The following is a 27,868-nucleotide window of genomic DNA, read 5'->3' as shown; positions in this document are numbered from 1 at the left end:
GTTAAAAGTGACCAAGTATTAGGTCAAATGGTAGGGCCACAATAAGAAGGGTTATTCTCCTTCAGCTGGTCAAAAATATAAAAGCTCTGCTGCTGATGTTTCTAGTGTCAGCTTTATTATTGTTCTTAAGAGTAGATGAACAAAATGCAGCCCCCACTCCAATGCATGTGGGTATCTAAGTATCTATCAGATGGGGTTCTGTCCCCTTTGTGCTCTTGGCTGACAACACAAAATTTCCTGTTTTGTTTTGTTTTTTTTTTCCCAAGCCTTTCCTATGTAGCTTTTTAACTTAATTAAATATATAGGCAATTACTGACACCATCTGTCTTTGCAGAAAAAGAACAAGAAGTGGCACAAGAGCCTGGGACTCTGAAGGGGCTCCTTTAACAAAGTCTTCTGGCTCTATTAATGCTATTTGTTTTTAAGAGCACTTCTGTTATTCTAAATTATTCATGGTTTTTTAGTAATAACTAATTTGAGCTAACTTAAAATGTGATGGCGTTGGTATAATGTTTTAAAAGTAAAATATCAGGTAGTCCATGACTTTTCAGTAAAACAACAATGTAAACATGTGGTTGAACATCTGTTACCAGTACAGTCTAACACAGCACTTAAAACCCTTTATAAAATTACATGAATCTTTTGCATAAATAGAAATGTTTTAACAATATGTATATTCCTTTCAACATATCAGTTCACTTTCTTAAACATAAGATTTACTATACTGACTGTTGAACCCAAATCCTTATGAGCAAATGAAAAGACCACCCCCCCCCCTTCCTGCAGGTTTAGCTGACCTGGAGGACCTACTTAACATAGATCTGTTTTTTAACCTCTTTAAGTTTCTAAACTAATTCCTAAGTATATAAATTATATTAAACCAATCGTTGATATCTGTTCAGGCAGAGTAAGGAACCTTTCCAAAACCATATGCAAATAGATCAATGAAATTCACCCCCTCCTTATGGAAAGCATAGAAGGCAGGATGCTGAAGAACACTGAGCTCTCTCTCCTACAGCTAGCAGCTACCACCAGGGCAGACAACTGAGCCTTTCCCTGACTGGGTGAAGCATGTGTTGAACCTCTCCCACTGTGTAGCACCGCAGTGAAGTTCCCTACTCTCTACAACAGACATGCACAGAATATAAAGTCATTTCTAAAACTCAAGAGACAGTTTCCAAAGGAGTAACAATGTGAAATTTCTAGTCACACTAAAGACCTAAAGTATACTAAAGAATATGCCACCCCAGAGCCTTTGAGGGGAAATTCAATGGATGAACAAAAAAAATCAATGAAGAAAATATGAAAAAAAAAGGAATTTCACAGTTGTTTTCTATGTAAGACACTTAGTGGGCACAAACAGTTACAAATTCAGATTTGATACTTAGCCAGTATAATTAAGAGCCTTCTGGTGCATTCTCCTGAGATGAAGCAACACATTAGGAAATAGTGCAGTGAATGGGTAGAAGAAAAGTAGGAAGAGATGGATAGAAGAGAAAGGAAGGAAAAATATCTTCCCCAAGTTAACTCTATTTGTTAGAAATCTGCCCAGGGACAAGTGATTCCAGAGAGGTGGTCAGTTACAAGCAGCCTGTGGGGGTAGCTCGACAGCCAGGTTAACACAGCGCAGAACCTGGGAAGGCAAGTGGGAAAGCAAGACTCACTACACTTAGTCACTGTGACTCCAGGGTGACTTTTAGTCAGCAGTGAGTCTGCTGAGATGTTTTCCCAAAAGCTTCACCTATGCACTTCTGGAAAGAGCCACAGGAGTTACTGATCTGAGGCAGGAGCCTTGGATAGTATTTCTCTGCCCTCATGCACAGTAAGTTAGGAACTCTCCTGGCTTTAAAACTATCTAGTAACTAGTGGAACTTCCTGACATGACTTCCCTGGCCAAGCTCTGTCACCACTAGAATGAAGCATGACTGAAAACCCAGGCTCTGGAGTTTAATCTAGCTCTGCCCCAGCTGGGAACTAATGGCACATTTCATGGAATCTTTGAGTCTCTGTTTTCAATTATATTAAACACATGTTTGATATCTACTTCACAAGGTTGTCGTGAGGATGATGAAAAAATACCACAGTGCTTTGCACTTAACAGCCCTTACTACATGCTCACTTCCCTTTCTCTTCTTTTCCCAGATTTCCTTTCTGCAGCCTGCCCAAATGACATCAAATAGGCAGTTTCCTAAATACCACACTCATAAAAATGACACTCTTTCCAACACAAGACACTGTAGGTAGTAAAGGCAAAGTGGAATGCAGGTTCACCTCCAGATAACCTCCTCCAAAGGGCAATGATATGATAAATATGTCACCTGGGAGCCATGCCTCTACCACCCTGAAATTAATCAGGATTTAATTATTGGACTAGCCTGATGGGGATAAGGAGAGTTCCTGTGGAAAATGTAGAGCTTTCTGGTGGGAGATGCAGTCTGTGGAGAATGAACAGAGGAAGAAGGTGGAAAGTATGCCTTGGACACAGCTTTCCTGTGCCATGTGCTCATCAGTAGCTGACCAGCCCTGCCTTCCTGATGGCACCCAGCCCAACTCAGTCCAGATGCTGACACAAAATGAAAGCCTGCCTGTAGAGCAGGAGGAAATAACCTGGCTTTTAGAACACTTGGTTCTTAGAGTGCATTGAGTCTATCTGACACTATGCATATGATATTATGTTAATGGTTGTTATCTCCGCCATTCCACGGCTGCTTATTAAGCCCTGTTGTATTAACCTCTGTTGGCCACTAGTTAGCTTTAGCGTATGTGACAGATATTTGTTGGACATAGCAAAGCTTTATAAGGTTCAACCTTGAAAAGTACCTAATGTAAACCCAGAAGGCAGTTTTAGAAGAGGTTTATCACAGACTGTTTTGTTCAGTTATCAGTTATACTCAACCACATTCAAATAAAGGACACACAGATTGTGCAACTGTCTATACTACAATGGGCTTTCTGGAGCCTGAGCTGTGTGGATGCCTGTGTAACAGCTTTATAGATACACTTTATACCAGAAAGGACATTTTCAAAGAAGATATTTAGTAGTTTTACCTGTATTCAGACTTGCACAGCTATCACCATTATCAAATTTTACATTTATTTTATTCCTCCCTGCACCCCCCCATGAGTATAGATACCCATTAACAGTCATTTCCTATCCTCTTTTCCCATAGCCACTGTGAACTATTTTCTGTGTCTGTGGATTTCATTATCTTAGGCATCTCATGTGAGTGGGATCTCATGTAAGTGACTTTTCACTTAGTGTTTTCAAGGTTCAGTCATGTGGTAGCAGGTGTTGGTTGTACCAATCATTCTTTTTTATGGTTCAATAATATTCTGTTGTGTTACTATACCACATTTTGTTTTTCCACCAGTTAAAGGATATTTACTGCTTCTATTTTTACTGAAAGAGCCTGGCAGACATGAAGCTGTTTGAGTTCTGATCCTTTTTCACTGTAGGGAGAGTTAGGGCTGACACTATAGCTTGGTTATTGGCTCTTGACTTTTGTCCTTGACTGCTTCTCAGAGAAGGAAAGCAAATGATCTTTGCTTCGAGCATTCATATAAGTTTTTGCAGAAATATGTTTTCCTTTCTTTTGATAACATGCCCAGTTGTGGAATCAATGGGTCATAGGATAAACATGGCGTAAGTTTAATTTTTGGAATTTAACTAATATCTCTTCCCATGTTATTTAATCATCCAATGAAAATGTATTGGCATGACTTCTGTCCGGAGTCATGCTAGGTGTTGGTCAGGACACAGGAATGGAAAACAGGCTTTTGTTCTTGCTCTCATTTTCTTCTCTAGGAATTTCTCAAACATAAACTAGCCTTGAACTTAGCATCAAGAACTTTGAACTGCAGTCTGAACTCTGCTCCCAACCATGTCTCTTCCTTTTCAAAGCTTTGCTCTTAGGATTCAAAGCAGCTAGACTAGACAAACTCCAACACCATTGTTTCTTGCTTATGTAGTTTACAACCAAAATTATTGCTTATGAAATATTATGGTTTACTAGAGCTACTGAGTAGCCTAGGGAGCAAAGGGGGACTGTGCTGAAATGCATCTGCACTATGGGGATTGAAGCCCACCCTCACCCACAGAAGACTTCGCTTTGCACAAAAGTTCTCTATACCTATATACATAAAGTCTCCCTGCTGGGAGCTACACAAAAGCTCTTCTGCCAAAAAGTCTTTTTGAGGTCATTTATTGCACCCCATAAGGGGCACGTCTCAAAATCCAATCACCACTAATCCTGATGTTTAACAGCAAGAAAGTGAAAAAAAAAAAAAACTCCACCTATAATGTGGGGTTCCTACTGAAGGAGCAAACCATCATTAGTCTTTTAAATGATGGATTACAAAAATTAGATTTTTTTGTTTATTAGTGTTTTTTGCTCATTGTCCAAATATGAAAGTGGCCTTCCAAAAAACAGAAAGGCAAGAATGCACTTAAACTGCAAAAAGGAAAAAAGAATGTATAATTCTGTACACTAAGATTACAAATAATACCAATTAGGCCATCTGTTTTTAATATCAAAAGAAATGTTCTAAATTGTGATGGCAGAAAACAGCAAACACAAGAGTGTATTTAGCAACTGTGATTTTTTTTTTTTAAGTTTCCAGTTTTAGAGATGTTTCACCTGCCCTCATCATGTCAAGTGTGTCCAAACGCACTCTAATGGAATCTGACTTAAACATCACAGCTTAAGAGTTTCATTGCACTAGATTGACACATTCTACTTTGTGGACACTTTTTAAATAATTTTCATACTTAAAAGTCATTACTTTTTAAAAAATCTAAACATATTTTAATCTAAAAATGAAAGTGACCATCACGGAGGCTCTCAACATGATGGGTTGCTTGGCCTTATTGCTAAGAAACAGGACCCACATGCTTCATTGTCTCTGACCCCACTGACTCTAAAAAACAAAATAAGGCCCTGAACAGTGACAAGCAATAGCCAAGGATGGATGCTGTAGCTGTTTAAAGACAGCCTTATGGAGCTGTAATTTCCCACGTACTGAGGGTAAATAATATTAATAGAAACAAGGGGAAGCACTCCAGAAGTTTCAATTGTTGAGCAGGCAATCTGGTAGGTGATTGTTCCCACCTCTTGGGAGAGACTTCTAGAAGACATTGGGCTATCCCAGAAATTGCCACTAGGTGGCAACAGGCCAAGAGGCAGCTGTTCTCTCTGTCTACTGATTATTTTTTTAATGTAATGCAAGCAACTCTTACTAAATATCACAACCCTATTACTATTTTACTAATTGAAAATTCTTTCAGTGTTGTGTACCCACTTATTTAAAAATTAAGTGTCAGGTTTGTCTACCACATAGAGTGCTCAATGCTGTCTGGCATTTTAATGATCAAAGATGGGGAAGAGATGACATTTACTATACCAAGGAGATCATGTCTTCATGGTTACAGGAATGCTGGGGCCTGTTCTGCTCCCTGTTTCTGAGACATGGGCAAGTATATCAAATTCAGAGTCCAACGACTGAGTCCTCCCACGGCCCTGACTCCTGCAGTACTAGCCTCACACACACACAGTATCTCATGCAGTCATGTCACAACAGACTACAAGGATCCACACCATTACGTCCATCGTATTTGGTTTGATTTGAAGGTACTAGAGATTGAACCTAGGGCATCATGTGTGCTAGGCAAGTACTCCATAGACTTTGGCCTATGTTAACAGAAAAGGAAGGAGGCCTAGAGATAGGGAAGGAATTTTTGAAGACCAGAACAACAGCATAGGCAAGGCTGGCATCCCAGCAAGTCCTTGTAACTTGCCCAGAAGTCTCCATCAAGGAGGCACTTGCCTCCCTCAACTCACTATCCTCTTGGCCCTCTTTACCCTCCACTGCTGGCACTTCTGTCCCTCAATCCATCTCAAGCTTAGTGCATCTTTGCATAACAAGTGTCTTAGATAAGGCCTCAGGTCCTATGGAGCTCACCTATCTCCCCAGCCTAGTATTCCATGCTCAAAAATGATATCAGAGATAAGCTGCCTCCTTATTGGGTCCTAGGTCATCTTTAAGCCTCAAGTGAAGCCCAAGACATGCTCTTGACATACAGTGAGAAAGGAGAGGTGATCGCCTCCTACCCACTAGAATATTGTCCAACAGAGGTATCTAAGCTGAACATACCTAAACCCAAAGCCTGGATTTTACCCTCTAAGTAGTCTCCAATCTTTTCTACTAGGACATAATCCTTTCATTTTCTGGGGGAAAGGCTTAGAGACATCTTTGATTCTTCTCTTTGACTCATGTCCCACATCAAACCCGTCAGTATGTCCACTGAGGCCTACTATTGAAATGTGTCTACAGAAAACCACTTTCTACCCTTAATGGCTCTGATATTGATCTTGCCACTGTCATTTATCACCCAAACTATGGCAATGTCATCCTAACTGGACTCCCTGTCTCCATCCTTGCCATTCATGGTCCCTTCTCTTACTGCATATTAACTCTTTAAAAATAGACACAAGAGCATGTCATCCCTCTGCTCCAACAAATTTCCAGCTTCTGAAACTGTATGCAAGAAATAAGTCCTTTTTTGTCATTTAGTTATTTGTGGGAATTAAGTCCTTCATTTGTCACTTAGTTGTATGTGGGAAATAAGTCCTTTGTATGTCACTTAGTTGTATGTGGGAAGTAAGTCCTTTGCTTGCCTCTTAGTCAAACCAGAAGAGCAGAAGGAACCCTGGCCTAGCCACAGCTGGATTATGTGACTCCAAGAAGAGTTACCCACTGGTCTGACAGATGCCTTGCCTATTCTATAGGAAGAATAAAATGGTCCAATAATAGATTGCTCATCAGAAATAGAGCAAACAAAAATATGGGTAGGGAGATCATTCCTATATCCCTCAGCCAAACAGGCTGCTAAGGGGAGTGGATATACATCACAGTTTACTCTAAAGGACTGGTGCCAGCCTTACAGTGGGTAAATTTTCAGTGTTACATCTCTTCAGTTTGGCCAATTTGGAGAATAATAAAACACTTCAAATTTTTTTTTATCACCAGATGGCGAATCTTCATAATCCTGAGTTGGCCTCATTGACATATCTGGGGGCAATGAAGGGAAGGTCTACTCAGACCATAATCTCCAGGGACTAGTCAAGGGAAATGGGGCCCAGGGAGGTGACTTAATTGTGGAGTAAAAGAAGGCTAACAAGAAACAAGACAAAACTCTTTGCTATGGGACATTACTTGCACTTGAAGACAATTACAGACTGTAGGACCAAAGCACAGCTGCCCACATCTGCATGCTCCATCACCCATCCATCCTGCCTGTCACCAGAAAAAGGCAGAGCAGGCAGCCTCCATCTGCCCAGAATACCTAAGGCAAAGGGGGTTTACATTAGGTCTCTCTCCAACCCCTTTTCACACAGAAGCATGTTATTGCCTTGTCATCCCAAAGAACTCAAGAACAGAACAGTTCTGGACTATACTAGTTCTCTGGATTCAGGCAAGTACAGTCAAGGAGGTGGAGAACAGCGGCCTCCTCCGCCCACACTGGGTCCACCTCTTTGGTAAAGTTGCAGTGGACTAGAAGCTGTTAAGCCATATGCATAACTTTTATTTTCTAGTAAGCCCATTTTTACAAGTTAACAAAGAGATGAAAATAATCTTAACATTTTTAAAGGCATGTGCCACCACCGCTAGGATAGATGTTTTTGTCTTTGTTTTGTTTTGTTTCTTAGCCTTACCTTCAAATCTAATCAATTAATCAATCAAAAAGTCATTACAAGCCATCATAGCAAGCCATGTCAAAGTCACCACCTACATATTGTCCTTATCTCTTCTTGGAGTGCTTTTGTGCAGACCACTGGCATTGCTTGCTTGTGACAGGAACATCCACTGCAGAGAGCTGTAAGCTTATAAAGTTAACATTGAAATTGAAATTTAAAAATAGGATTAAGTAAGAGGCAGTGAGAACATGGGACAGGCACCAAGGAGGTGCAGAGAAATACTTACTAGATCTGAATCTGGGCTCGGCCCTAAATGGCCCCCAGGTGCCTGGTCCTGAACAGCTCCAGAGGCAATCACAGTATGGGACTGGAATAGTGGTTGTCCCCTGCTTTGCCAACCATACCCCATGCACTGGGGGCTGCAGGAAGACAAAGACTTAGCAGCTTCCCCTAAAGGGCTAACAATCTAGAGGGGGATATTGGAACCCCTGTACACAAACAAGTATGCCTTGGGCAATGTTTTTTAGCAGGGAAAACCAGATGGAGAACAGAACAATTATCTGAGCAAATCAGGCAAGCCTGCTGTTGAGGAAAAAGCTTAAGGAAATGTGTTCTATCTCCTTTGTGAACCAAGGAGTTAGGGCATCCTGGGGAAGCAAGAAGCAAAAATACAGACCTCTAGAAAATTCAGAGCTCTGCCCAAGCTCTACCATCTCAGACAAACTCTGAGACAGCTTTTTTGCTCTCAGTATCCTCAGTAAAATGGAGCTAGAGTAGTAGCAGCATTTTCCCAAACCTGTCATTAAGGGGCAAACCAGTTAGAAAACGGTACCATCTGGTAGCCACAAGCCACCTGAGAATCTTTCTGTTTTAAAAGACAGCATTTGCCACTATTAGTCCAGGCTGGCTTTGAACTTGTGATCCTGGTTGATTTAGCCTCCCGAGTGCTGGGATTATGAGCTCATACCACTATGCTTAGTAAGGAGTATTAGTAAGGAATGCTTAGTAATTGTAAGTAGCACTTGTATTCAGCTTCATAGGGCAATTTTATGTGTGTCTGGGGTTTATGTTTGATTTTTCAAAACCTCATGTGGTAGGTATTACTGTTTGGTCCTTGACACTGGAGAATACTGAGATGGAGAGTGAATCAGTATTAGTTTAAATATATGCTGTTTGTGAGGACCACATACAGGTGCTCTCACTCCTTGGTTCTGTCTTTCCCTAGACTATGCTGCCTACTTATCAAAAGCCTTATAACCAAAACATTAGTATCATTAATACAAATATCAGCAATCTTTTGTATATACATTTTTGATAAAGAACACCAAAGCATGAAAAGAGAAACTCTGGAGAAGGATGTGTAAGGAGAGCAAGTCCATTTTTTCCTCAGAGGTAACAGGAGCTGCCTGTATCTGATTTACATGTACTGTCATACAGTGGGAAATATTTAAGTTGACAAATAGGGTATTTACAACTGCAGCAGATACTTGGCAGTTAGTTTTTAACAATTGTTGTAAATGTGATTTATTTGCTACTATGAAAGAGGATTACTGTGTGAATATGATCCTGAAATTAGCTTCAGTTTAGCAAGGGGCCTTGACAGCTTGACCCCTTAATATTCTTATAATGATGCCATTTACATTCAATGCTTACTCAAGTCACTCACTGCTAGATTTGTTTTAGAGGAGTCCACTCTAGGGCAGATGTATTGTGTATTTTAACATACAGAGTTGGTGAGTGGGGCACTTGTAGACTTTCTAAGAGGAAAAAATATTTAATCAAATCTTCCTGAAAATGTGTTAGTTTCCAACTTCCTACAGTGAAAATGCATTACTGCTAATTACAGCATGCTGCAGAAATACAATACTTTATGTTTTTCTCCACAAGACACTTCATGGCATGGGCTGTATTAAACAAGAACATGTTCTGATCCTCTGCAACTTTGACTTTTAATTTGGCTGGAGGATTGATTTAGCATCAATGGCCTCTCCTCTAGGGGTGCATGGGAGAAGAGAAGGATGGACTTGGAACCAGACAGATATATGATTAGAATCTGGGTGCTACCCCTTCCTTACTGTGTGGACTTAGGGACCTCCTGGACCTGTTTCTTTATATGTAGCATGGGTTGTAGTTTTAATAGTAACTAGAAAGATCAGAGAAGTTTTGCAGTACCAAGCATGCCATATGTACTTAGTCCATCCAAACAATGGCTTTATTACCAGTTTAAAGCTCAAATGTCATCTACAAAGGCAGCTTTGATTCTACCAAGCAAACACAGGCTGTCCGTTCTGCTTCCATAATCATTGCTGCAGTATATATTATACTGTGCTGTGATTCAGTGAGCATATGTGGATCTGTTATCTTGGCGACATGGCCTAGGCCTCTATGTCTTTGACTTCTAGTGACTTGCATGCTCTGTCTTGAGCATTCAACTAAGTTGGATTCTAGGGTTCTCATGGGAGTTTGAAATGACAAATAAACTTAAAGGACCTACTTTTGTCACAGCCAGTTGAACACACAGTAAATATTCAGTATTTACTTTAGTTACCACCCTCTGTAGCTTTTTATCCAATCTCAGTTGAGAACATTGCACTGTCCACCTCTGAAATAACAAACCACCAGCAAAATATATCACCAAAATCCTGTTAGATTGTCTTGACCAAGTATTGTCATTTAAAAAAAAAAAAAACTTCCTATATAACCACAAATGTTCCAATGAGAAACAAGCCTCACCCCTCAGCTATGTGATATAGAAACAGAAGCAAAGATATCTCTACTCCAAGAATCTCCTTGGCCTCTTGCTTGATCTAGTAAGGACTGATGTAGCTCTCTTTCTTCTCTTGTCTTATCATACCCTAACTTCTCTGGCTCATGTTTTAACCAGGTATGGACAACAGGCCTCAACCTCTCATACAGTGACCAGCTAGCTATGACTCAGCTCACCCTGTACTTGACAAATGGCCGTCTGGATTGTGGCATGAGCACCCTGGAAGTGCCCCGCTTTGATCAAGATACAGAAAGAAAGAAAAAGCGCCTTAGTATTCAGGCAGAGTTGGTAAGCAACAGATTCTGGTTGGTCTGGCATTCAGCAGTACTCAACTTCTAAGTAAGCAAAAAGAGAATAAAGAACTAGAGAGGTCACTGAACCATTTCAAAACAAGGTCCATAAATGTGACAGTCTCTGCCATAAAAATGGGGAGGCCATCCAGGAAGAAGGAGGAAGCAGGGTATGGAAGCCCAGAGGCCATAGGCTTTCTGTTTGGGTACCACCTAGCTTTCTCCATATCTCTCCACAGTACATCAGTGAGCAGCTATTTTTGACAGCCCTCATCCCTATTTCTCTGGCCCTCATTTCCATTTTGAGCTTACACTCCTAGACCCAAACTATTTAAAACTGTATGGTCTCTTCTCCCTACATCCTCTTGGGCAATCAGACCAGAGGCGGGCAAGACTTAGCTTAGCCCTACTCCCTGCCACAACCAGGCTGCAATACTTCTAGCTGCAAAAATGCCTCAGATCTTACCAGTACCCTGCTTCCATGAAGATGCCACCTTAGAATCTGCCCCCATCTCACACTAGTATGGTAGCAATTCCCTTAAGATTTCCTGTCTCCCTTCTTTCTCCTTAGTCTAAAAGCTACAGTGAAGACTTATGCATAGTAAAAGGCAACTTTAAGCATGCCACTCCCTTACCCAGGATTTTTAAAAATAGAATTGTTTTTTTTAAGTTAGGCATGGTGACACACACCTTTAATCCCAGCACTTGAAGGCAGAAGCAGGTGGATATCTGAGTTTGAGGACTGCCTGGTTCAGAGTGAGTTTCAAGACTGCTGGGACTACACAGAGAAACCGTATCTTGAAAAACAGAAAACAAAACATACGATACATTTTGTTTACCATTTCCCCTTCCCCAACTCCTCCTGGACCCTCCCCTCCTCTCCACACAACTTCATGTCCTTTATTTTTCTCTCTTTTCAGAAAACAGGCAAACAAAACAAATATACCTGAATTTTAAAAAATAAAAAAAGCAAGCAAACAAACACACACAAATCCCATAAAAATAAAATCAAAAACACTAATAGACCAATAAGGCAAAGAAATGCTCAAATTAAGCCATATGAGACCAAAAAGAAAAAAAAGTACCACTGAGTTCTTTTTATTTTGACCACCTACTGCTGGGTATGGGGCCTGCCCTTAAGTGTAGTTAATGTGTCCAGTGAGAATCCATTGGAGAAAACTATTTGTTCCCTTGCAAGTGGATATCAACTGGAGATAGCTTCTTGATTAGGGGTGGGAGCCCCTGTTCACTTCTTCATCTCTGCACTGGGATCCTGTGTGGACTGAACTGCTGCACAGGCTCTTTCTAAATTCCTATGTACATTAGTCCTCTTGTGTCTAAAATGGAGTCATCCATTCCCTATGGCTCTTAAGGACCTTTCTACCTTCTCTTCTACATAGTTCCCTGAACCTGTAGGGAAGGGGTTTAATCCTAGTTAGGATTGAGTGTTCCAAAGTCTCTTACTCTGCACATTGTCATTGTGGGTCTCTGTTAATTCCCATCTATGGCAAAAGAAGCTTCTCTGACAATGGCTGAATGAGACACTTACGTGTGGATATAGCAGTGTCATAAGGAGACTCTTTATTGCTGTTTTCCTTTAGCAGAACAATAGTACTTGTTTTTCCATAAGTCCATAGCTTATGCAGTCTCAGGTTCTTGACCACCTGAGCACTGTTAGGTATGTGTTCCATCTCACAGAATAGACCTTAAAAACAATCAGAGTGGTTGGCTTCTTCCACAAAGTTTGTGCCACCATTGTACTGGCTCATCATACAAGCAATGTTAGTAGTTGGGTTAGTGGTAACATGAAGAATACCTTCCACTACCATGAACACTAGCGAGTGGGGGTGAAGGCTGTAGTTGGGCACCGGCTTGACTTCACTGTGTTTAATGAGATAAGGTTTTACAATCAGGTTGTGGAAAATAACCAATAGCCTTGGCAATAGCCTGAGCTGTTTGGGGGTTTCCATGGGCACCTTTGGAATGATTCAACTAGATGTAATCCATTCCTGGCACTGGAGGTTTCACTTCCTACTCAGGATTTTTAAAGATCAGGTTATTGTGATCTTCCTAGCTTAGTTATTAAGGCCTCCCATGATCTGTCTCTCTCCCCATCAATATTTAATTGGACTCTGTCTCAGAGTCTTTTTGGAGCAACATCCTCTACCTTTCTACTAAATATCTTCAGAACTAGATGCCTCTGGGTTTAAAGGAGACTGTTTGACTCTGCCCTATACCCCCACCATCCTGGAGAGGTTCTTGATGCCTTGAGTGCTCATGTGGATTCTTCCTTTACCCCTCAATTCAGTTCTCCTGTGAGGGGCCAGCTAGGGCCTTACTCCCAGGAATCACCTCAATCTTTGCTTATTGAAAAGCAGAACTGAATGGGTATGAGGAAAATGCCTCCACTCGAGGTGTCTATTTTCACCAGAAGAATCTGTGGAAGGCTTGGCTCAGTGCTGGATGAAAGATGCAGTAAAACCCCATGACAGTAAGAGGCTAGACACTGAGTTGGTATCAGTACAACCTTTTGAAGACAATCTGCTGCAGAGGAGTGTAGCTTTGGAGAGCCATAAGCAGTAGTTGTACCTCAAATCAGCAGCATTCTCCAATTTCCCCCCTCTCGCCTCTAGGTGTCATTCCTAGCTACAGGCCAAGAATGGGAATTCTGTGAAAACTATTGTTTACTTTTAAGAACTGCCTGCACAAAACAGGAAACTCTCGAGAAATCAAGTATTTCTAGAATTATAGCAGAAAAGCCATTCAGGGCTTCTGGTACGAGAATAAACTTAAAGCATTGTAGATTTCAGAGTGTAATAGAGTCTTCCGGCCTGAACCGCCCCCCCCCCGTGTGTGTGTGTGTGTGTGTGTGTGTGTGTGTGTGTGTGTAGGCCCCAGGCAATGGGTTCTTTAAAAAAGAAGTATGTACACATGTACATAGAACAATTTTTAGTCAACCTGAAACTTCCTAAGCAAGTATGAACACACTGTGATAGGTTCACAGTCAGCTCCCTTTTGCAGATGGAAGGAAGAAATACTAGGAGGTCACTATGAAGGGATGGCATCTATGATAATGAACCCACTCTGATAATGACAGCACATTCAGAACTACGAGCTGAAATGTACAGTGCTCCTAGTTTGCGTCTATTCCTTTAATAATGTGCTGTACCGAGACAAGAAAAGCAAACAACAAACAAAGACCCAGTTCTAGACTCTCAGGAGAGCTCAGTCATGTACTGTGAGCAACAGGTGTCAGAACTGTCTGGAACCCCTTGGGTTAGGTCATCTTGTCTGATCTTGACTCCTTTACAGCCAGCAAACAAACCAACCAAATACAGTTGAAGGCATTAATAAAGTCTAAGAAATCCCAGATACGCATATTTTAGAAATAAAAAAGGAGGGTTGCTAGATTAGTAAGCACAGTGCTTGCTGCAGTTGCTTCACAAGCATGAAGACCTCGGTTCAGTCCCCAGAACCCATGTAAGAATCTGGGTGCAGTGCTGCCTAGATGAATCAGTAAGCTCCAGGTTCAGTGGAAAATAAACCCTGTCTCAAAAAAAAAAAAAAAAAAAAAAAGACAGTGGGTGATTGAAGAAGACATTCAGTGTTATGTCCTACCTTTACATACATACATATACACAAAGGGGTCATTTTTTAAACTTTTAATTAACTTCAAAATTGGCATAAATAATCACCCTTTTCTGTCAATTTTATAAGGTCTCTTCCAGGACCTTCTAAACCGCAGTTTCTGCATAGTCATAAACAAGTCATCTTTGCTACATCTTAAAACAACCCAAGTCATTTACACATGTTTGAACAGATATGATCTGTAATGAATGATTAAGTAAAACCTTTTGTGTTAAATTATGATGTTAATAATGACTCTGTCTCCTGTAATTTATTATGAATTCTCAAATGCTTCGGGTTTGATTTTGATAGAATGCAACCACATCAGAGTTTATGTGATGACTTTATTTTTAGAACTCCTTCGTTGAAGGCACACATTTCCCCACTACTGCTGGTACTGTAATTATGTACAAAACCGATCACTCATTAGAGTTAGGATACATTATCTTCTAGACAGATGAGGCTAAATAAGCAACACATTAATAATTCAGAGAGCAGTTCATTATGCATGTGGATGCCTGCTTCATAACTGGAATAAGAACCTCATCAGCCTCTGCCAACCCTTAAACAATAGTTCTGTGTTATTGCAGCCACATTCCAGTTTACGCTTGTTAAACTGCTACTTGGATTATTTTATCAAACATTCATTTATTTGTGGTCCCTTACTGCTGAGAACAGATTTTGGAAGCTCTTTTTTTAAGTTAATGATTTGAGCAATGGGTGTTATTAATTCTCAGAATATTATAAACATGATTAATTTTCAGGCAGAGATTTATTACATGAGGATTTCAGCTATGTCAACTGAAATGCATCACTGTCAAAACAAGTATCATGGTGAAAATAGAACGCGCCCCACACTTCAGACGCTGTGCTCACAACTAAATCAATTTAAATTGTGGCTGAAGCAAAATTATATTCTCCAGTGAAAAAGAGTATTCCAGGCTTCTTTTATTTAGCTTGAAGCATTCTTGTTAGACCATGATTTAGAAAGGTAGTTTAATAAGACTAGACTAAAAAAAAAAAAAAAAAAAAAAATAAGACTAGACTAGCACTGATAATGTTTTGTGTGCTGTTTCTTCTTGTTTTCATGGAAAGACTAACTTTCTGAGATCCTCACACATTACAGATGTGGTCAATGGGAATTTGGAGTGAAGATGTTGGTCTGAGAGGTCAGGGATCATGAATTCTGATCTTTTCTCTGGCCTCAGTTTCCTTAGTTGTAAACAAGGAAAGACTAAATAATCCCCCAAGGTCTTCTGAACAGCTTGATTTTATGAGTCCTAGTTGTCTGTAGGAAGCCTGGCTGGAGCCTCACACACTGTAGAGGATGGAAGGATGAACACAGCCATGAGCAAACAAGGAAGACCTAGCTCTCCACACTGCAGCCTTTCTTGAAAAGGTTCTTAGGTTGGCTTTTATTGTTGTTGCAGAAACTTCTGGAAGGGGGTAATATTGTTATGACAGTCCATACCTGAGACTATCAGTCATCATTAAGCTGTATCATTTAACACTCATCAAGAATCAACTAGAAGTAAATTCAGAAGGTCTTTCATCCAACACATGAAACATGGAGAAAGCTGAAATAAGTGGCAAAGAGCCATTTAGAAAAGGCAGTGCCTGGCTATGCCATAGAGCTTAAGGTACGGGCAGAATCAGTTCACTAAGCCTTATCCACATGTGTTTTGCTAAGACTGTCACATAAACCTGTTCATAACCCAATATATTAGACAGAACTATTATGTTCATTTTTACATGTGAAAATTTTGGTTAAGAGATGGTGAGCCCATGTTAAAGATTATTTAGCAAACAGACAGGGAAGCCAAGGTTTAATGTGCAGGCTGTCAAACTTGAAACCTGTGTTTATCCAGGCTTGCACTGACTCAGAGTCAGGGCTTGAGTTCCTAGGAGCTTCAGCTTCTTCCTGAGGATGCTTCTGGTTATCAACGGGCAAGCCATGTCCCTGTGACTAATTTGCTTTCCAGTATGTATTACCCACTGTCTCAGTGACACAGGATAGGCTGGATGATCATGGAGGAGGAGGAGTTGTAGAATTTTTAAAGGAAGCATGAGTAGACAAAGCACTGGCTTTCTAGGCAGCACAGATGTCTATATAAGTAACAGAAAGTACGGAAAAGATCAAATCAATTAAAATAAAGAGCCCTCTTTTTCTAAAAATGAACAGTTTATATACTAAAGCATAAAATAGACATTTTACAAACAAAGTCCACAAAGTCATCTATAGATGCCATTAGAGGGAGTGCTCCAGAGTTTTTAAGCAAGATGATGATGGCCTGGTAGGATCAGGAGACTCTTTAAACATACACAGTCAGGCCTTAAAGACTAAGGTTGTCACTGAGTAGAAAGGAAGGGAAGGCCTCCATTAGGAAAGGAAGAATGTCTGTAAGACCTGCATTCTCTTAGAAGGTGGCAAATAATTAGAAGAGGGAGGGGGAAGTGATTAAAGAAGTGCACTGAGACTCTGGAAGAGTCTGCCCACTAAGGTAGGTTCTGAATTTCACCGAGAAGTAGCCTCAGGGTGGCCTGGTCTTACTTACATCCAGAAGTCATATTCTACTGGGCCATGAGCTCTTCTGTTGTGCTTTATGACCAAGTACACAGTATGGAGGAAGATCTACCTACTAGGTCCTTCCCTGCCTCTCTCACTAACTGTGGCATAATCTTGGTTATGCTTATTTATATACTAAAGTAGCATAAAACGTTTAGAAGACAACTAAAACCTTAGATAGAATTATCATGTGAATTCACAGAAATTATCATACAATTACATGCTCAGTAGCCACAGTGGAACTCCAAAGTGTTGCAGTTCATATCCATGTGCAAAGGCTCAGGCTTCTGGGCCTTCAGTATGAAGGTAGGTATGTACCTGGCATGGCAGAGTCTAGCCAGCTGAGTCAGAGCTTCTCTTGTCACTACAATATTTGCAACATGGTGGCTATTGGCAATAGTTATGTAGTGCACATTAAAAAACGAAAAAGTAACCCAAGAAAGAACTTTTGAAATTTTTTAACCACAAAGAAATGATAAATGTTTTAAGAGATAAAATGCCTATCTGATTTAAATATTGTGATTGCATATGTGTATCAAACATTACATGGTATCTCCACTGATAGGTAAACTGTTTTTATGTCTCTGATAAAAATGAAAATGTCCTAGTAGGTACAGATGGGACAATCCTAATGGCAATACATGACTCAAGACACATTATCCTGCAAGGGCCCAACAACTGAATAACATGAACTCTGCCTGCACATGGGAAGAGCATCCTTAACAGTGGTATTGCCTGAGACTTCACGTACAGGGTTTGATATAAATGTTGATGGTAAAGTCACATGAATGGGAGACATGTTACAAAAGACAACTGTAGAGTTTGTATATATGTGCCTGGGGGGATGGTGAGGAAGAAGGAAGAGTAAGGCTATCTATTCTCTGATGGGCACTCAATCATCTCAGCTCTCATACTGCTTCCTGAGGTCTGCCTACAGATCTCCAGGTACCCCAAAGCCAGCATTTGTTTTTGGTTTTTTTTTTTTTTTTTTTTTTTTTTTTGGTTTTTTTACTTCTCCTGTTTCAAGTCACTGTGGAAGTTCAAGCACCTCTGGGACCCCTAAGTTCAAGACCTGGGCCAGGAGCATTCTTTTACAACTCTAAATTGATCATGACTCTGTATGCAGGTCTCCAAACTTCCAGTTATCCAACAGAAACAGCTGATTGTCCAAGGCAAATATATGTTACAAATGACGTGCTGCAAAGTTGCTCGTATCTAATAACTTAATTTGTGCAGATTAAATTTTAAATGTTTTAGGAAATATATAAGTAAAATTCTCCATGCCTACTATAGCCAGTCTCTGGGGTAGCCCCAATTGATAGGTATGCAAAATAAAGTGAAAGGTGTGAAAAGCAGAAGGGCTACTTAGGAAGGGGAAAGAGATTATCCAGGGAGAGAGGAAACAAGAAGGAATAATAGGTGACTATAATTGAAATCCATTGTGTACATGCATGAAAATGCCATACTGAAACCCATTTGTATGTATAATTAATATCTACTAATAAAAAATTTAAAAAAATAGTAGTTTCCCAACTGAAAATGCAATTTGTTCCAAAATTGGGTACCTTGAGAAGAGGGTTTTTTTTTTGTTTTTTTTTTTTTTTGTAAACACTAAAGTGACTTACTTCTATAAAGTATAGTGTGGGAAGGAGGAATACTATTTCTAGCACTATCGATGTCATGTTGATACTGTGTTGGTCAGCTTTGAGAAAATAAGGCAGGGGGTTTATTTAGCTTATAGTTTGGAGGTTCCACTCCTTGATGGACTAGCCCATTCATTACTTTGGACCTCTGGTGGGGATGATAGATTGCAACAATAAAACATGCATGGTGAAATAAAATCGTTTCATTAGGAGTCAATAAGTAGATTAGATACTAAAACACCAAATTCTCACAATCCCTTTCGAGGGCATGTCTCCAGTGACCTAAGGACTTCCACAGAACCCTACCTCCTAATAGTTTCACTGTCCTTTAACATGTGACCTTTATGAAATAGCATGCAAAACACAATAGCATAGATCTTTGATAGGAGGTGATAAAGACTAGTTTATTTGTGTGGATTTGCTCTCTCTCATGAGAAAAAAACAATTGCAAATCAATTGGAATTTTAATGAACCAGCTAACCAGTACTCCTCAAAATTGTCAAGTTCATCAAAAACATGAAAAACTGTGAAAGACCAGAGGAACATAAGGAACTAGGATAACTAAGTATAATATGACACTAAATATAACATGGGATCCTGGAACCTAAAAGGGGAAATAGGGGGAAACTAATGAAATCCAAATAAAGTATAAACTTAGGTAGATAATAGTTAGGTAGCAGTTTGGTTCCTAGTTATGACAAATGTTCCAAAGCAATGTAAGATAGCAATAGCAATGCAATCGTAGTGGTATAAACACTTCCATGTTATTTAGTAGTTTTCTGCAATCTAGAACTATAAAGTTAAAATTTGATTTGAAAATTTTCAGAGTCTAACTTTCAGTTGTGACTTTTCTAGTCACCAGAAACCAGTCGCTATGCAGTGATGACCACCCAACTGAAGCACGACAATCTCTCCCTAGTCTTCTATTATGTTTTTCTCCAGATGTGTAAGGCCCATGGCATTGGCTATGACCTTGAGGTATGAGGGGTTATAGTTTATCGGGGCTGGACCAATCAGTTGTGTGCAGAATCTAGGTAGCTGGTAAACTGCTGCCCCTTCAACAGATTTTTTTGAAGGTTATGTGGGTGTGTTCAGAGGAAGGTTAGGCATTTTATAGGACAGGCATGTGCACCCACCAGGGGTAGCACTAGTCCTGGAAAGTTCCCTTCTTCTCCAGACTTGCACAACTACATCATAGAGCAATAGCCCTGGTTACAAGATTTAGGATTACCCTGGAGGCATTTCTTGATCCTGCAGCAGGCATGCTCTGAGTCTCCAGAGCCTACTTACTACTAAGAAATAACCCTTGGTCTTCTTAGACAAATAGAACAGACAGCACTGATAGAGTGGCTTAAGCAGCAAGAATTTGTTTTCTCAAAATTGGAGGGTGGAAATCCAAGATCAAGCCACTGGTAGATTTGGCTCCTGGTAAGGGAATCTATTTGCTTATAGACCACTATCATCTTCTTGTGTCCCTAATACACACACACACATGCACACGCACACACACACGCACATGTATACCATGCACAAATTCACGCATCAGAGGACATGATGTCTTTTGTATACAGAAACCAAGTCTAAAGAATCAAGACTCTACTCTTACAAGTCATTTAACTTGGTGACCTCCTCAAAGGCCCTATTTCCAATATAGTCACATAAGTGTTTTAGGGTTAAAAATACAAATTGTGGAACAACAAAAAGAAGTCTTTCTCATTCTGCTATTTACATGTGATGATTACTTTCAGGAATGAGTTCTGATTACTTTTAAAAGAGTACTTTTTGTCCCTGTGCAGCAGCTCCACCATAATGTGCCTTCATGGTGGCAGTATTCCTAAACCAGGACCTTCAGTTTGTGTCCAGAAATGCATGCTACTCTAGAGAAATAATTCCTTATTTTTCCACTTGGACACATACTTTCAAATCTCTGGTACTCCAAAATGCCCTAAGACCCTACATAACCCCGTGTTGATTTGACAAACCCAACCCACATCACACCAATGATATAAGAATAAATTCACTGCCCACATTAAATATAATGACATGATAATTATAAGTTACAACTTAATTGATTTTTTGATTTGTAGAGATACAATTCAATATCTATTAATTTTAGGCAGGCAGTCTGCCACTGAGCCACATTCACAGCTGTGATGTCTATGAATTTTCAGTTTTCCTACTTGAGAACCAATACTGTTTTCAAGAGTCAACTTTTTTATGGACTCCTTAAAGTCATTCAGACATTAAGCACAGTATCAGCTGTGAACAGGATGCCTTGGATGACAGTTGGCAACCCCAGTCAGCTGCCAAGGGCACTGTCAAGATCATGAGGCCCTTTAGTTAGTGTAATCTGTGCTGGTGCAAATGTATGTAATTGAGCTCATATTGCTTTGCAAATTATATTCAATCTGATGCAATTCAGAAAAAAGTGAAAATGTCAGAATGAATTGATTTACCTGAAATTGTTACATATACTGTGCACAATCCCTTCAGAATGAAATAATTTTTTAGTCCCAAACTGATGGGACCTAAATATTCCCATGTACCATAAGGTAGCTAATGTATTTGTTTTATTTTTCTAAAATATCAAAACAGAATACATTCTGTGAATCAGCACATTTGGCAGGAAAAGTCCCAAAGAAGCCCAAAACAAAACATACTTTATACTCCCTAAACTAAAACTCACTTTCTACTCCCTAAAATGTGTTTATTCTCGAGCTCCAGGCTTTGCACTTGATTGGAGTTATAATAGTTTTGAGAAAAGTAAAGCCCAGAACTCCAGGAATTATTTACACCTTTGTTTCTTCAGTGATTACATACAATCACTTCTTATTTGTTATTTTTCAATAGAGTCTCTATAGAGACTGTCAGAATTTGCCAATGCTGAGTATATTGCAAGTTGTCACAACAGATACTGGGAAAAGTTGGTAATTAGCAATAATTGTGCCTAGAACAAACTTCATTGGCTATGATACTGCAACTAAGAGCAGAATAGTAATAAGAGGACTGTTATGGTCAAGAGGGCGAGCACATGGTGCAGAGGAAGCAAATCAGTGAGTGACAGACCTAGCTAGGGAGAGCTACAGAAAGAATGGACAGAGAGGCATCACAGACAGCATGACAGTTTCACAGACTTACCTGCAGGTTTGCTTGTGTTCGATAACTTACAAAGGATGAAGGATAACAGGTAAAGAAAAATGCAGATTGGAGCAACAGAGTAATGGAACAAAATAAAGAAGAAAAACAGAATCAGAAGCAAAGGAGAGATAAAGCCCAGGAATTAGAGGAACCCATAAAAAAACAGAGAGGATAACCAGAAGCAAGCAAAAAATGTATATTAATATGTATATACATACATATGTATATATATATATAATGTGTGTGTATAAATATATCACATAAATCATACATACACACATATATATGAATTAAGGGACACACACAATATGTGCATGTGTGTGTGTGTGTGTGAGAGAGAGAGAGAGGAGAGAGAAAGAAAGCGAGAAGCTGAAGCAATAATCATCTGACCATATTAACATTTTACAAATTTTCCAGTTGTATTATTGCCTGACTTTTCCTAATATGGGCTCTCATATTTCTTGACTGTAAAAATTGGTTTAGAAATTGATCCCTAATGAAAACTTTGAACCACCACTCCTCATCATTCCTTACACTTCCCTTTTTCTTCTCCTCCTCTTCTCCCTCTTTTTCTTCATCATCTTCTTTTGGTTTCCTGAGACAAGCTCTTACTCTGAATCTTATGCTGGTTTTAAATTCCTGGCAATCCTCCTGCCTCACCTGCTCAATTCCTGGGATTGCTGGCATTCTTCATACTCCTGCTCTCCTTCCTGTCTTGATGGACTTCTCTCAGAAAGGGAGATGATGGGCCAGCATTTTAGAGCACTTACTGTTTGCTGGCCACTGGGCTGAGCACTTTCACTTTGCCATCTCATTTATTTTCATGCTCATGCTGGAAGGAGGTGTTGTTTCTACTATATCACAGTGAGCATTTTCCCATGAATGTATATGCCCAAGAATGATGTAGAGCTGGTATTTGACCCTTAATACATGGCTTTCTTCCATGTGTGCCTTTTCCTCTTAAGAATTACTTCACTTTAACTAAAATATGATTGCTAGCCTAATGAAAGAGTTCTGAGATCCATTTCAAAACAGTGTTCTGTCTCAGTGCCTCTCACTCATTCACTCAGCTGGAGAAGCAACACCTCTCTGCACAGCCTCTATGGCTGCCTCTATCTTAACACAAGCCAGAGTATGTTTAAGATGGACCTCCCTAAGGATTCATTCTCTCTCTAAGTTATACTAAGAATGAAAAGAAAACCATTTACCCAAATCCAAGAGTAACCTCTGCTACCTGTTTTTAACTTTTGGTTGAATTTAAAATGGGTGCTTTTTTTTCCAGGAAAATCATCAAGCAATATAAACAATATATTATTGTTGATGCTACCAAAGGAAGAATATTCCAATGTTCTCATTAAATTTGGCTTTCTTCCCATTATTGTCACAGTGGTTTTTTTTTTTTTCAAAATTGAGTGTGGGGAGTGCCAGATTACCCTATGAGCTTATTTTTTTCTTGACGAATGCTAGAGAGATGCATTGTTGAGTTTGTAAGTAACTTGGTACGACTTCTTCCTGGTCGCTCTGTAATGCTACAGAATGCCCCCCCACTAGTTTCTTAATGATATAAAGTTGTAAGGCAAGCTGTATGGACAAAGGCATCATGTTTACTCTCTGCAATAGTGTGAAGGGGGTTGACATTACTCATACACAGGTAGTGTGCCACAGTCTTTAAAAACCCCACCATCAACAACAATCATTTTCTTTGGCCTAGATATTGCCTTAGTGGGAAATATCAGCATTGTTTACAAATACTCTGGTTCTCCCCTTTCCAGGCACATAACAGAACTACACCTCCTCAGTGCTCCCCCAAAGTTGAACATGACCATGTAATTTGTTTTGGCCAATAAGATATGAACAGAAGTGAGGCTATGTCCTATCTATGCAGAACATCTGAGTGTCATGTCCTCTTTCCTACCTTGGAAAAACATGGAAGCACATTCCAACAGGTCACTGCAACAGCCTGGTGTCTGAGGGCATCAACAGTGAAGGAGAGATATACCATCCATATGGGATAAACATATGAACAAGAATTACAGCTTCTTTGCTATAAACAACCAGCATCTGTTTTTCAAATACTGAAGCATAGCCAGCCTACCTGGGTGGCACAGAAATTAGTATCAAAACAATACTGTTCCCCCCCCCCCAAAACCCTACAAGTTTGATATTGACTTAGTGGTAAGTAGTGAGTGACATGGAAGCTGTTTATGGGAAATAGGCCATAGGTCATCTCAAAAAAATCATATTGTGAAGTAATAAAATATTTAGCAAAACTGGCACCTATACCAACTTACAAGGCCTAATATGTCCATAGCATTAGCAAGCATTAGCAAAGCAGTTAGAAAATACATACAATGGAAAAAGGAAAGCATTTTCAACAAATGGCGCTGGCATAAAAGGATGCTGAAATGTAGAAGAGTGTCGATAGATCCATATCTATCACCATGCACAAAACTTAAGTCCAAAAGGATCAGAGACCTCAACATAAATCCAGCCACATTGAACCTCTTAAGAAAAGAAAGTGGGAGGTACCCTTGAATGAATTGGCACAGGAGACCCCATCCTGAACATAACGCCAGTAGCACAAACACTGAGATCAACAATTAATAAATGGGTTCTCCTGAAACTGAGAAGCTTCTGTAAGGCAAAAGACACAGTGAACAAGACCAAACGGCAGACCACAGAATGGGAAAAGATCTTCACCAATCCCACATCTAACAGAGGGCTGATTTCCACAATATACAAGAAACTCAAGAAGCTAGTCACTAAAACACCAAATAATTTGATTAAAAAGAGGGGTACAGAACTAAACAGAGAATTCTCAATAGAATCTAAAATGGCTGATATACATTTAAGAAACTGTTCAACATCCTTAGCCATCAGGGGAATGCAAATCAAAACAACTCTGAGATACCATCTTACACCCATCAGAATGGCTAAAATAGAAAAAAACACCAACAGTTTATGCCGGAGAGGATGTGGAGAAAGGGGAATGCTCGTCATTGCTGGTTGGAGTGCAAACATGTCATACAGCCACTTTGGAAATCAGTATGGTGGTTCCCCCAGAAAATGAGAGCCATTCTATCTCAAGATCCAGCAATTCCACTCTTAGGCATATACCCAAAGGATGTGCATTCATACAACAAGGACATCTGTTCAACTAAGTTCATAGCAGCATTATTTGTAATTTCCAGAACCTGGAAGCAACCTAGATGCCCCTCAACAGAAGAATGGGTATAGAAAATGTGGTGCATTTACACAATGGAGTACTATTCAGTGGAAAACAAAATCAAAACAAAACAATGGAATCTTGAAATTCACAGGCAAATAAATGGAACTAGAAGAAACCATCCTAAGTGAGGTAACCCAGTCACAGAAAGACAAACATGGTATGTACTCACTTATATACAGATATTAGATGTAGAGTGAAGGTTTACCAGAATACAATCCATATTTCCAGAGAAGCTAAGAAACAAGGAGGACCCTAAGAGAGACAAACTCCACCCCACACCCGCCCAGTGAAAGGGAAAGGACAAGAGCCCCTGAATGAATTGGAAGCATGGGGAGAGGGGAGAGGGAGGTAACAGAAAGAGAAGGGGAGAAGAGGAGGGAGAGGAGAACATAAGGGATCAGGAAAATTAAATGGGAGATGAATAGAGAAGAACAAGAAAAGAAACACATCAATAGAAGGAGCCATTATAGTTTTAAAGAGAAATCTGGCACTAGGGAAATGGCCAGAGATCCACAAGGATGACCCCAAATAAGAATCTAAGCTATAGTGGAGAGGCTATCTTAAATGTCCTTCTCCTATAATGAGAATAATAACTACCTTAAATGCCATCCTAGAGCCTTCATCCAGTAACTAATAGAAGCAGAAACAGGGAACCACAGCTAAACACTGAGCCAAACTCCTGGAATCCAGTTTCAGAGAGGGAGGAATGATGAACAGAGGAATCAAGACCACGCTGGAAAAACCTGCAGAAACAGCTGACTTGATCAAGTGGGAACTCATGGACTCTAGTCTGACGGCTGGGGAACCAACACAGTACCAAACCAGTCACCACCACCCCCCATGTGGGTGTCAGCAAGGAGGACTGGGAAAGTCTATGGGGCTTCTGACAGTAGAACCAGGATGTATCCCTAGTGCACAGTCGGACTTCAGGAGCCCATTCCCCATGGAGGGATATTCCCTTAGCCTAGAGACATGGGGGGAGGGCCTAGGCCCTACTCCAAATGACTTGACAAACTTTGATGATCTCTCGTGGAAGGCCTCACCCTTCCTGGAAAATGGATGGGGGGATGGATGGGGGGACAGTGGGGACCATGGGAAGATGGGAGGGAGAGGGAACTGAGATTGATATGTAAAATAAGAAAAAATATTAAATAATAATAAACAGTTAATAATGAAAAAAGGAAAGAAAATACAATGTTTACTGCTTTATGAAAGAATACAAAAATTGTGAGCCTCTACATGTATCAGGTAGTATACAGCAAAAGTGAAAATCAACAGATTCTAGAAAGTAGGAACTTGGAAAAGCTGGAAAAACTAAGCTGAGGTTTAAATTTCAAAAGGAGGTATAAAATATACTGAAAGGAGCTGGCAAAATGACTCCACAGGTGCATGGTACACATGCCTGATAACTTGAATTTAATCCCCTAAACCCATGTAAACGAGCAAGGAGACAACCAACACCAAAGAGTTGTCCTTGAACTGCCACACATGCACAATGGCATGTGTGCTTCTGTGTACACACACACACACGTACTGGGAGGCTTTTGCACACACACACACACAAAAAGTAAAACTCAGCATTGTAATAAGGATCAAATTAAAGTTACAAATACAGTCAACTACTAAAACCTCTGAATGGATCTCAGAGTAAAGATGAAGGAAAGGTCACAGCATCTAGCAAATGTTTTAATATAGAAAGACTAGCTATGTACAATGAACTACATTTGCAGTTATTATAGCTGATTGAAATTAAAGTTGCATGTGTGTTGTGTTGTGTGTGTGTGTATGTGTGCTCACCAGTGAGTGCCAGTGCACATGTACATGGCCCACTTGTGGAAGTCAGAAGATAACCTCATCTGTCAGTTCTCAGGCATCTTCCACTTTTCTGTGTGTTTGTTTGAGACAGAGTCACTCATTAGCCTGGAACTTCGCCACATACACCAGGCTAATTAACTGCCTGTGAGCTTCCAGAGATCCTCCCATTTCTCAGAGCTTGGATTATAGGAACACATCCAGCTATTTAATCGGGTCCTGAGGATCCAAATTCAGGTCCTCATAGTTGTGAGGCAAGTGCTTTATGAACTGAGCCATCTCCCTAACTGAAGTAAAAATTTTGAGGACTTCAACAATTAAAAGAAACATTATTGTTCACTGAAGGAGACTGTGCTAGCTTAAGACCTAAAACAACCTCTGGGTCCTCAGTTATCAATAGGTAGTAAGTGGTAGTAAGTCTTAAAGGCTTTAAGGAAAACATAATCTCTTATGTCCACTTCAAAAATGGCCAAGAATTATTATGGAAAGAGAATAATCAGAAGGCAGAACCAAGGCCACAAGAAACAAAACAAACAAAAAACCCACCACTTACAAGAGTCCCTCTTAAGTTCATGGAAACACCCTGCTAGAGAATATTTCCCACACACACTACAGGAACTCAGTGGAACTTCAGAACTATTACAGACTGTCTTCCATTTGTGTTATTCTTTTCCCTTCCAAATGGAAACTATTATTGCAGTGGCCTGGTCCCTTTATCCCAGGGTTTGAGTGGTGAAGGTTGAATAGATAATTATTTTCTCCTTTTTAGCACGGATCTTTCCATATCAAGACCCTGACCTAATCTGGAGACACATGGGTCATCCATAATCATGTGTTATCCTAAAGAGTTATATATTGTGTAAGATATGTTCAGATATTTTGCTTTATCCTTGCCATGACTTTAAAAGTAAACATTATTGCTTTAATTTTGTAGATGAGAAAGCAAAGGCTTAAAATTAACAGCTTTGCAAGTCTCCATAGCTAAGACTTATTTTTGTGTGCTTTCCAGAAACTAACTAGTCTTGTATAAAGGATTTTATGCAAGAGCAAATTCTTAAATATCTTAAAAGAAATACTAAGATAAAAACAAATTTAAAAAGTT

The 27,868-nt window shown here is 39.8% G+C and overlaps 1 protein-coding gene across 1 annotated transcript in view; it reads left to right on the top strand.

The window, feature by feature from the left end:
- The window catches only part of Iqch (IQ motif containing H), a 169,620-nt gene that overhangs the window by 128,088 nt on the left and 13,664 nt on the right, over nucleotides 1–27,868 (top strand). The window contains exons 17-18 of the mRNA XM_051197720.1: nucleotides 10,579–10,749; nucleotides 19,443–19,565. Coding sequence (XP_051053677.1) covers nucleotides 10,579–10,749; nucleotides 19,443–19,565 — 294 coding nt within the window. The remainder of the gene's footprint in view (nucleotides 1–10,578; nucleotides 10,750–19,442; nucleotides 19,566–27,868) is intronic.

Source organism: Phodopus roborovskii, unplaced genomic scaffold (genome assembly GCF_943737965.1).
Source record: "Phodopus roborovskii unplaced genomic scaffold, PHOROB, whole genome shotgun sequence".
NCBI classification, from domain to species: Eukaryota; Metazoa; Chordata; class Mammalia; order Rodentia; family Cricetidae; genus Phodopus; species Phodopus roborovskii.
This window is presented reverse-complemented; position numbering and strand designations above follow the sequence as displayed.